At 35.8% G+C, this 12,152-nt stretch overlaps 1 protein-coding gene across 1 annotated transcript; it reads left to right on the top strand.

Moving 5' to 3' along the window:
• Positions 1 to 241: 241 nt before the first annotated feature.
• LOC102205435 (T-cell surface glycoprotein CD3 zeta chain-like) lies at positions 242 to 12,143 on the top strand. The gene is made up of 7 exons (XM_005733900.1): positions 242 to 415; positions 7,292 to 7,386; positions 8,866 to 8,895; positions 9,054 to 9,074; positions 9,191 to 9,250; positions 9,345 to 9,374; positions 10,364 to 12,143. Exons 1-7 carry the CDS (start codon positions 352 to 354, stop codon positions 10,439 to 10,441), a joined length of 378 nt encoding a protein of 125 aa, XP_005733957.1. The 5' UTR covers positions 242 to 351; the 3' UTR covers positions 10,442 to 12,143.
• Positions 12,144 to 12,152: the final 9 nt, after the last annotated feature.

The raw sequence follows: 12,152 nt of genomic DNA, 5'->3' as shown, positions 1-12,152 counted from the left end.
ACTGCCTAAGATAGACTTCCTCGGACCCAAAAAGCAGAGCTGCTGGTTAAAGAAGAAAAAGTTGTTTTAAAAGGTTTAAAAGGGCACAATAGAAGCCCATCATTCATGCTAAAATCATGCTTTTAGGAAAACATTTGAACAAAGCCCAGCTTCGTCAGTGAGACCTACAGTGGGCGTTGAAGGTTATAAAATGCTTTGAAGTGCAGACAGCCCCAGTCTCAGTCCATTGGTAGGTTGTCAGTTCAGCCACTTCCTCTGATCACAGTGATCAGAGATTATTGTGAGGAAACCAGAAGCATAGCTGTCATAAGATAGAAGCACAGATAGGCTTGTTTTTACAGACAGAGAGCCATGGACACACTGGGGAAAGGTGTGTTTGCGCTTTCCGTACTAGCGGTGCCTGTTTCCTGTTCTGGTAAGTCAGACAAATGCAAAACAGCTGCTTTAAAAAACAATAATGTAATGATTTTCCTGCATGTGAAAAAAAGAAGTTTAAACTGTCTATCTGACTGAAAAGACAAACATAAGCTCTCTGGCATTAAAAACTCCAAACGAAATTCTTTAAACACAGTTCTTTGTTTTTTTTTAAATCTCAGTAGTACATTTATTCATGCGCTGTAGTGGTTTTACTTGAGTTATACCATTTATTTAAAACATTAACATTTATCTTAAAGCGTTATTTCATTTTTCAAATTCTTACCATTGCTGCAAAATGTAACCAACAAAGCTGCAAACCTACAACAATTTTTCACATGTACATTTACATTCATAGTTGAGGATCTGGTAGCTCTTGGAGAAATGCATCTACACTGGGACAAAATTTGTCATCACTTTTTCAGTGTTTCAGTTCAAAGCAGCAAGTGAGTCATGATTAGAGGAGATTTATATTCACTGTGTAGCTTTATGTTGGATGGAAAAAGTAGCTAAGCTTCTCTTACACGTTAAGGAAATTAAACACGAGGGAACTTTTGCATTTTCCACTCAATATTCTAAAAATATCTGTCTACATTCTGAACATTTGAATCAAAGTAGTTGAGAATGACTAACACGACTGCTGTCCCCTAGTGACTTAAGTTAAATTTAAATGCACTAAATAAACCTTTTTAACTCTCTTGGACAGTACGTGCTGCAGAAGCACATTGGCCTTTTGCATTTTACCCTGCTCTCTCGCATGACTTACCTGTTGCTCCGTGCATTAATAAATACAGGGCAGCTCTTCTATGGACTTTTTATAGGCAGATTATGTTTGCGTGAATTTGACGCTTCCCAGACTTTCTCTTTTATGCCACAGTTTTACAAACGCTTTCAAGTGCTGTCTTGTGCTTCAGTCAGATTCATCGTGATGAAGGCATTAGAGAAACAAAAGCATGCATGAATAAATAATCCCCCCATCCTCCAGCTGATGCATGCGAAACCGTTACGGGAGAATTTTTTTGCCGTACGCTTGAATGCAGTAAAGACTCCTACAGCAGTAAAGAAATGTAAAGAATGGCTTCTGTGTCAACACATTCTTATGCATACTTGTTATTTTTTTTGCGTTCACATCCATGCAACCCTTTGAAGGGCATCGTTTCTTTATTTCCCTTAAAATATAGTGCGATAATAACAGCAAATCACACTTTAACCCATTAACATGCTTTTTTCCTCCTGTTGTTTCCCCTTTAAGCACCCTAAAGCGTAGAAAAATGATCCGTCTCATAGAGCAGCACATTAATTTTGCATCAGCTTGTTCCAGCTCTTCATTAAAGCTTTATTACACTGAAATATTCAAATAGTTCACTCATTATATTTCGTACCTTTGTGCATTATTTTAACACTGCTTTTTTTTTTTGCTTTTTTTTAATTAAACCTGACTTTTGTGGTATCTTTGGAAATGTAACATCGCCCACATAATTTGAATGACTCTGAAAGACTTTTGAGAGTCGGAACAACAGCTGCGGCGCATGAATTTAAAATTACTGGCACATTCCTCATTAAGAGGATTCAGTGGGCACAGCTTTTGTGAAGTAAACATGCTTGTCTTTACATTTCAGAGTCAGACATGAAGACTGATTCCTCTCTCATTCAGCTGCGTAAAAAATTTGGCTTAAAAATATATATATTTTCAAAATAAAAACAAGCAAATAGAACCCTCGCCCCAAACGGACCATAAAAATGACCCTCACTCCAAACAAAACACTGAGAACTTCATTAAGTCGTTAGGTCTTAATTGAGTCATTAAGACTCTGCTAGCTGCTGCCAGTTTCAGAGCTGATAAGTTCCTAATAACACTTAACAACCTTGGGCTCCTCTAAACAGCAGGATCTAAAATTGAACTAATTGATGCCTTCAGAGTTGTAAAGGCTATAAAAAAAAGAAGACATCAGAGGGCATCCAGCATTTAGTTTCCACCCTTTGAAATGTGGTTAAGAAATGACACTTAGCATCATAAAAGTAAAAAAAGAAAAAGCTTTGAGCCAATGTGTTTGTGCCGCTATAGGTGACAGGAAACGTGTTTACAGTCTTATTAGAAAGTAAGGAACTATACTATGATATTTTTCATTTTTAAGTGACTTAGTGCTTGTTGAATCATGAGGCCTATCACACGAGGTGCCGTCGATGCCATTGAGGCACTGTGAGTGTTAAAGAGGAACCATGAAGGTTAAAAAAGGAGATTGTAGTGTAAAGAAAAATTCAGATAAAAGAAAATGTTCTTCTAAACTTCTCTCACAACAGTAAATATGCTCATTGTCTGAACACATTTACATTACAAGTGACGGAGTGAGGTCATTTATGAACCCCAGCCACTTTGTCAGCGACACCTGTTCAACTACTTATTATCAGCCAATGACATCACAGAAACTCGGTGTCTCGGGTTTACAGAGAATGGTCAGGAAAAGAAGAGCAGCAGTTCTCTAGGTGAAAATTTCAGAATTTCAGGAGAATGTCCAGACTGCTTAGAGGAAGTCAACAGTAACTCAAACAACAAGCCATCACAACCAAGGTTTGCAGAAGAGCATCTCTGAATGCAAAACACATTGAATTTTCAGCAGAAGACCAGACTGAGTGCCACTCCCATCGTCTAATGACAGGAAACGGATGCTACATTTCACATGGGGTCATGTGCACAATATTTCGAAACGATTGGAAAAACACTGCCTGGTCTGATCAGTCTCGATTTCTGCTGCAACATTGGAATGGTGTGGTCAGAATTTGGCACATACAACTTCAATCCTGCTAATCCGCCTTGCTGTGTATCCACAGTTCAAGCTGCTTGTCGTACAATGATTTGAGGGATATTTTCTTGTCACACTTTTGGCCCCTCGGTACAGAGTAAGCATTGTTTAAACAGTGTTGTTGCTGACCTACGTCTATCCTTCTATGATCACAGCATACCAGTCTACTGATGGCTGCTTCCAGCAGAAAAACGTTGCAAAGCTCAAATAATTTCAAATATGTTTCTTTGACATGACAATGTACTCAAACAGCCTCCACAGATCTCAATCCTGTACGGCACATTTAGGACGTAGAGGAATGGGAGCTTGATGTGCAGCTGAGAGTGATATGGACCAAAATCTCTGGAATGGTTCTGGCACCTTGTTGAATCTATGCCACCAAGAAGTAAAGCAGCTCATTGAGACAGACACTTAATGACCAAAATGACAGTGAAAACAAATCAACCGACAAGGCTAAGTTTGGTTAAATGTATAAAAATCGCTAAAAATCCACAATTACTAATAACATTAGAGCTTCTTAGAATATTTGAAATGGATTGCAGAAACAGTATAGGTATGATAAATACAAACAGAGCAAAAAGCATTTCTGTATATAAAAATTGAAAGAAATCATAAATAACCTGTTTTATTCATAATATGTTTTTTTTATATATATTTTGGTTTCTTATAGGTTATCATAAGCTATAGATGCTTCTAAAGCTTCTAAATTGATCATATATAAACTAAATGTTATCTTTTTCCTAACAAGGTTCAACCCACTTACATTTTTTTTTTAAAATAAAGCAAATTTAAATGGTAAGTGAAAACGGTATACTTCCTTTTCTTAAGTCACTTTTACAGATCTCCTGTTTAGAAGTATAAAAATAGCCTGAGATGAGAAGAGCAGCTACATCCTGAAGCAGCTCTCAGTGATGGAGGTTTGATGAGGACGTTGCAGCCTCAGTGAATCGCCACCACTGGCTACGTTCTCACAACATTTCTTCTGTTCCAACCGCACTCTGTGATAAATGAGCCTCACAAAAACCTCAAAGCAGCCCATCGTGCAGACAGGAAGACACTCAGTGTGCTAAGCTGCATGTACGTAGTTTCTTATTTCCTGTTTCAGGGGTCTTACTCAATTTTCTCATTTGTCTCACGACAAATGTTGTAGATAATGTTGTTGTTTTTCCACAACATTTTGTGCACCATGTAACGGATTCATATGTACAGACGTCCTTTGGTTTCTCCCTGAATAGAGCCAAAGGTGAATTTTATAAAGAAAATTTTGAAACTAACCAAACCTAACAATGAACTAATACTTATAAATATTACATTTTTATGTATCCTAATAATATTGTTACATAAAATATATAAACACACATTTTAAAAAGTAAGCAATATAGTAAGATTTAAACATAATAAAATATTTTAAAAATAAAAAATATATGTTTTATTGAGTATATTTTTTTTATTAAGAATAAAATACAATTTATAGCTACACTTGCATTACTGGATATTTGTTTTTTCCAGCAGTAATGTGATTTCACCATAATATTTTTCGTAGATTCATTCATTCATTCCTTTATTTGTTCATTTTCAGGCACAACAAATACCTATATTGAACATAAAATGCACAAAACAAAAAACAAAAATTGCTTGACAAAGGAGTGGGACGAAGAAAACTTATTAAATCCCACCCCTATACTCACTCATCAACAAAAATACAATAAACTTCCCGCAGCTACGCCCATCATTGCATACAGACCCATCAACAGCCCCGGGCACATACAAGCATCTAAACGGCAGCTCGCAAACAACAATTAGAGCCTTCATAACTGAATACAGAATATATAAATTATAAATTGCATTACCACAGGTAACAGGCAGTAATAATTACAAGTAACAAACACACATACATATACATACATACATACATATGTATCTACACACACATGTACATATATGTACATACATATGCACACTTTTTTTTTTTTTTGGAATCCATACCAGCAATGGTAAGAGAACAGACATTACAGAGCACACTAAAAGCATCATTGAGTATACTGTGACCAGACCAACTGTTTGTAGAGAAATTTAAATCTATGAATATTTTTGCATTGTTTCAATTGTAAACTCAGACTGTTCCAGATTTTCACACCACATACAGACACACAAAAACCTTTACGGGTTGTTCGAGTTCTGGGTAATTTGAATTCTCCAAAGCCTCTCACATTATAAACCTTTTCTCGAATTTCAAATCTAGTTTGTAAATTTGCCGGTAAAAGTTTAGTAAAAGCTTTACACAAAATTATGGATGTATTGTAATTAACCAGATCCTGGAATTTAAGTAACTTTGCCTGAAGAAAGAATTTGTGAGTATGATCTAGATAACCAGCCTTGTGAATAATACGCAGTGCTCGTTTCTGTACTGTGACTAATGGATTAGTTGTATTTTTATATGTGTTTCCCCACGCTTCCACACAATATGTAAGATATGGAAGAACCAGGGTACAGTACAGAGTACGAAGTGCATCTTTATCAAGGTATTGTTTCACTTTGTTCAAAACTGCGAGGCTTCTGGAAATTTTGGTTTTTATGTGTCTGACGTGGGGTTTCCATGAAATTTTATTATCAATTACGACTCCCAAAAATTTGTTTTCACTCACATTATCAATTGGTACACCTTCAATGGTAATTGGTAATTCTATATTATATTTTAAATTACCAAAAAACATTGCTTTAGTTTTATTTATATTTAATGATAATTTATTTATGTCCATCCATTTTTTTTAATTAATTTTAGCTCCCTGTTTACGGTCATTACAAGATCAGTATAATCATCACTACTGAAAAATATGTTGGTGTCATCTGCGAACAGTATGAGTTTAAGTACTTGAGAAACATCAACAATATCATTTATGTATACATTGAAAAGTTTTAGTCCCAACACTGACCCTTGGGGAACACCACTGAAATGATGAATTACAGATATATGTTAAGGGACTAGCAATATTCAGAATAACCTGTTTAACTACAGACATATTTATGTCATGATAATCCATTGAAGACTTACTTTTACATTTTAATGTGATATTTATTACTTCTTGCTCATTTGTAGCTGAGAGGAACAGTGAAGAGAGATTTGATTTTATATTACTGATATTTTCATTTTTATGACACGGGATGTCCGCTGCTAGTTCAGGGCCAACATTTATGAAGAATTTATTGAACCCATCGACCATATTACTCATGTTGTGATTTTCACCATTTGCATCAGTAAAATATTCAGGATATGATGTTCCAGAAGATCCTTTATTAGAAGATCCTTTACTAGATATCTCCTTTATTAGTGTGCAGATGAGAAGTGGCATACTTCAGACTCACCTCATTACTTTTTCAAATAGTGAAACATTTGAAAGGGATTTTTTTACAATAAGAAAACAGTACCTGGGCATCTTTTACATGAAAAAACTAGGCATAATTTCAAGGAATAATAAACAATTAACCTACAGTTTTAGTGAACAGTGATGTAATACGTACACTGAACAAAAATTACTCAAGGAAACAGAAACAGTTGCTTCGAGGGATTAAAACTTTATGCCGACAAAATCCAGGGTGACTTCAGCAGGACTTGAGAAGTGGCAGAAAGATGAGCTTCTATAAACAACAGAGCCATGACGCATGATGTAAGAATGCAGATTTACTGCAAATGAAAATCTGATCAGTATCGGTAGTTTCCTCAGTGCTGTGTGTAACTCTCATCTCTTATGCACCGCTATCTGGAAGACATATGATCTTTTATCAAATAGGAGATATTTCCGCACACAGCACTACATGGCTTTAGATGCAATCAGATTCTGTTTTTATTTCACGTAAAATCTTCTTTTTCTACTCCATTGTCATATTATTTGGCCTTTGTGCTCCTGTAACGTGAGGTTTTCTGCTGAGCAGAATTAAATGATGAAAATTTCCCTTTTCACTGAAATATGTTCTTCTCTTCCCAGAACTCAGTCACGTTTCGCTATAAGTAACTTGTTATTTACTCCGAACATCAGCTGAAAATGTTCTTTTTTTCTCTCTCTCTGTTTGCTCTGCAGATAATTTTTTCACTGAACCAGTCATCTGCTATTTCCTGGATGGATTTCTGATCATTTATTGCATCATTGTCACAGGGTTGTTCTTTAGAGAAAAGGTGAGTTATAGCAGCCCATGTAAAAGTTGGTGGTTACAGCGCATGCAGAAAAACATCATGGGACTGAATACCAATCCAGAACATGATCCACTCTTTACTCTGTAAAGTGTGTAAAAATTCTGTCAGATTGTAACCAGTGTGTTTGGATCAGTAATGTGCTGCTGTAATCAAGAGCTTGCAACACTGGAGTCCCGCAAGGATCAACACGGGGGCCACTGTTATTTAGCTTGTACATCAATGTCTTGATTTATTTGTATGTGTCACTTATTTTCACACACAAAAAGATGAGCAATTAGCTATTCATCTGTAATATTTCATTAAAAACAGTCCAGAGGAAAGGGACACATCTCAGTGTTATCTTGCATCCTATTATTAGCTTCAGTAAGCATATAACGAGGATGTGTGGTATGCAGAAATACTAATTAGCTCACTCATATCCTGAATGTAATGATAATTTCTCACCTAAAATCACCTGTTGGTCTCTAAAGCAAGAAAAACTTTAAAACCGGTCACATCACTTTTTTAAAAAAAAACCTGTTTAACAAACAGTTTCAATTCTGTGATGTCTTTAGATAATACAAATATTCAGAATTAAGAACCTTTTTTTTTTAACTCATATGTTGGTTTTGTCTTTAAAATAGTTTACAGTACTGCATCTTCATCATTAAAATATTTGTATGGCTTTACTCAGAGCAGATTAGCAGGGCGTAAAGGTCAGCTGCTTGTGGTGTGTGTAGAGTTCTTAAAACAGGATAAAGAGTGCTGTCGTTTCCCCCGAATCATCCTTTTCATAAAATACAAAGGACATCTCAAGAGCTCCCTGAAGTTTGACGAGGTAGAAATTTTCCCGTCTTGACCCGTCATGCAAAACAACCCTAACATGCACATTATTGGTCTGGTTGGTCTAAACTTAAAATTTAGACTAAAAATAAACACTACTTTGTTTTTAGTCAATATTTAATATCTTCTCTCCTGTGAAATAAGTGTTTTTGTACATAAATAAAAAGAAGAACCAAACGTAACGATATTTAATACCTTGATAGTTTAGTTTAAAGTGACTTTGTAGCAGCCTAATAGTCAATTAACTAAATGACTTCAAAGTGCAAATCATTTGTGTTGCAGGGCCAACCGTGCAACATTTTCTACTTCTCTAATCTGACAAATTCTTCTGATAAGTAACTTAGTGAATACAATTTTTCAAATATATCAGTTTTAGATTTTTAACAGCGATATAAAATAACTAATCTTCACCCCGGAAAAGATGTTTTAGAAGTTTTAACAGCATTTATCTCACTAAATGTGAGGGTTTTTGTCTTTCTGTAACAGATTGCCTCAGTCACAATTTGAAGAAATTACAGATAAACAGCCTGAATTTTTTGTCATTTTAATCGCCACTGATAGGCCAAACTGACTTATTACATCAGATTGATCTGTGCTACATTTTATTTGTCCTTTTTTGTCCTTTTTGCCTCTCTCTAGTTTTCCAAAGGCCCATCTGTGGGAGTCACTGTAAGTCTTCATTTTCTTTGGTGTCTTTATGCTTTACAGTTGCTGCTGGTGGTGAATATTTCTCAACTGTTGTTTAAATGATATTAAATAAATGTGTGTGAGGATGTGTGTGCATTCAAGCTTCACTTCATGTTTGTGCTCTTCTTGCTGAATAACAGGAAGAAAATGTCATTTATCAGGTAAGCATAGCTTCACCTACAGCTCCAACCGCTCTGTGACCCGATCATGTTTGACTCCACAGATTGGATTGTATAATTTTGTATTATTATTGTTATTTGTTTTCATTTATGTCCAGGAACTTGAGAGACCAAAAGATGCTGATCCTTACGAGGTGCTTGACCCATCAAAAAGAAAGGTTTGGGACACTTCATTTGTTGGTAAACTTTTTAATGGTCACATTCTCACATTTTCTGGTGCCTTTATTTTCGTTTTGTTTTTGCATATTGTAGAAAAAAGCAGGCAAGAAAAAGAAACCTGAGGTAAGAAAGTTTGTTTACTTACAGGGTTTGACAGAAATATTTAACCAGTAAAGCATCTGTCCTCAGAGTAGTGCTGTTGTCGCTCTGCTTTATTTCATATCCCCATGGTTCCAAGAGTCTTGCAAAAATTTCAGTTTCTATGCAGAAGAGAAACAATGCTGAGGGCCCTGTAGGCATTTAAACAGCAGATGTTTGAACTTGCCAGAGCAGGAAAAGCACACAGGTGTTGCTAAAAACATCAGTATCAATAACCTGTATTGCTCAAGTCCTGACAAGTTTGCTGCAAGACCAGGATGCTGAAACTTTAAAAAATAGAAAAAAAAAGAGAGAAAGGGTAATTTGAAACAGAAAAGTTGGAAGGATCTGAAGTGAAAACAAATGTATTAGACCACCACCCAGTGTAAGGTTTATGCCACAGCTGCTGTAAATTAAAAGTATGGATAATTACCAAAAATCATATTTTATGTTTCCGTAATGGTTAATCAATTAATTTGCACAAGCACTTTAACATTAAAAATATAATTTTGATTAAAGTATAATTATGATTGTTGTAAATGAATTTTCAAATTTACTATTGTACAAAAAAGCAGGGAAAAATTGTAAACCACTTTTTAAAAATTAAAATACAGTTATTTACCTGCATTACTGGACAGAACTGTTGGTTTTAGAGGTTGAACAAAATGCTTGATGGATTTCTGACAGATTTCTAAAATATTTGTGTTGTTAATAAGAGGAACACTAACAATCACAAAAAGAGAGAGAGCCAACAAATTTTGGGGTGTGGCCCCCTCTTGGTGGCGCCCCTGATATGGAGACACCATGTAATCAAAGAATCCTACTGACCTCGTGATGATAAACTGCCTGAGTTTACATGTTGAATCACTGATCTGCACAGCGGATGGATTAAATTGTGCAGACTCTTCTCGGTTAGGAGAACTGAAGGTCCCATCAGCGTGGCGCTTTAACCTTTTCTCACCTCTTTACTGCAGACGGCGAGGGACCCCCTTGAGTCTTTGATTCCCAGTACCTCATCTCCTCGTCCTGTTCCTCCTCTGTCTCCCCACTGACATCCTACAGTATCAGCAACAGTGTTACTAAACACAATTCGAGTCATTTATTAAACTAACAAAAAAATAAAATAAAATTGTGGCTTCAGCTTCTAGGATATGAGGATTTGCGTCTAAATTAAATATGTCTAGTCAGGGAAAACAGTTTGTAGTCACTTTGTATTTGTGTTATGTTGTGATAAGCTTTTCTCTCATGTTATACAAATAAAAACTAACAAAGAACCCTACATTAAGGCTAAAAACAAACTCTTTATGAGTTCAGATATTTGATGTAACCATTTTTACATCTTTAAAGTTGTACTTGCACAGCAGCTGATAATGCTAAACAGTTGTTATCAACAACAGTAAACCCAGCAGACAGATAAAGGGAATATCATCAACCGTCTTCTTAAAATGCAACTTTCTGCTGGGCTCTGACCATAGACTGTATATTGTAAATATAGAACTTTATGTTGTTGTTGTCTAAGTGCTGCCCACCCCCATGTCAGTCCAACTGCAGTCTGAATCCAAATCAAACCTGAATCAGTTCAACTATTCCTGTGTTAGCAAAACAAGTTTGAGCCATGGAGGCTCCACCTTGCAACCCACAGCGCCAAAAGAATCTGCAACATACTGAAGCCAGAGATGACTGGACATCCCCTTACCACGACCTGCCAAAGCCGGTGGATTTATATTGCAGCAGATCAGTGCGAATTATATTACTTATAATACTTGGCTGCTTGAATTATGTTTTTAGAAAATGCTCATGTATTGGGATTCTCTCACAGATACATCTCAAGGGTTTACAGAGATGAAAAAGAAAATATCCAGTGAGGGGATAGGAAGCAAGCGGTAACTCAAATAAACACTTGTTACCTAACTAAAGTATGCAGAAGAGCATCTCTGAACAAAGACTCTTGAAACAAATGGGCTACAGCAGCAGAAGACCACACTGTCTTCTGCTGCTCCTAAGACCACTTCCTGGTCTTAGGAGTCTCAATTTTTGTTACAACTTCAGATGGTAGGTTAAATATGTTGCATTGGACGACTTCATGGCATATTTGCAACAACTTGGCATTCATCATTTAAACAGCAGAGACTGAGTATTGTTACTGACCATGTCCATCCCATTATAACCAAAGTGTACCAACAAATCGATTTTTGAAATCTTTGTCCTAAATGTTGTATAGATGGAAGCAAAATCTGTCTGGCACTGATGTACAAGGATTAAAATTTGTACATTTAATCCCAATAAAAGACAAAGCACATGTCAAAACACTTGGAAAATGGTTTAATGATGTTTACAACAAAAGAGAACTGTACATTTACAGTAAAAGATTATCTTTATATGTGTATAAAAACAAAAATACAGCAGACAAATGCATCAAAATCTACTATGTATCCTGATTCACATACTTAAAACTCCTACACAATCTTTCAGCTCTATGCCGCCATCTCTGGAGGCCTTTTTTTTTGTCGTTTTTGTCGTATTTAGATCGGAGCAGTGTCCCTCAGTGTTGTATTCCACAATGGAAACCAAAACTCATTACATTCGAGTCCTGGAAGTCAATTAATATCAGACTGCAGAGTAAGAAAAGGGAAATAAAACAGGGACACATTCCTTTAGATGAGCCCAAGCTTCCAAAGTGAAATGTTTTACAGAATGCATTTCTTGAGATACACAGACACAATATGTACATGGTTGGCGATTTTTTTTTTTTTTTTTTTTTTT

This window comes from Pundamilia nyererei, unplaced genomic scaffold (genome assembly GCF_000239375.1).
Source record: "Pundamilia nyererei isolate P.nyererei 1_Seehausen unplaced genomic scaffold, PunNye1.0 scaffold00055, whole genome shotgun sequence".
NCBI lineage: Eukaryota > Metazoa > Chordata > Actinopteri > Cichliformes > Cichlidae > Pundamilia > Pundamilia nyererei.
This window is presented reverse-complemented; position numbering and strand designations above follow the sequence as displayed.

Excerpts from the sequence above, each read along its gene's own strand:
- LOC102205435 (XM_005733900.1), top strand. The coding sequence starts at position 352 with ATGGACACACTGGGGAAAGGTGTGTTTGCGCTTTCCGTACTAGCGGTG. Across the intron at positions 7,387-8,865 it reads GGTTGTTCTTTAGAGAAAAG|TTTTCCAAAGGCCCATCTGT; the intron begins GTGAGTTATAGC and ends GCCTCTCTCTAG. Across the intron at positions 9,075-9,190 it reads AAGAAAATGTCATTTATCAG|GAACTTGAGAGACCAAAAGA; the intron begins GTAAGCATAGCT and ends ATTTATGTCCAG.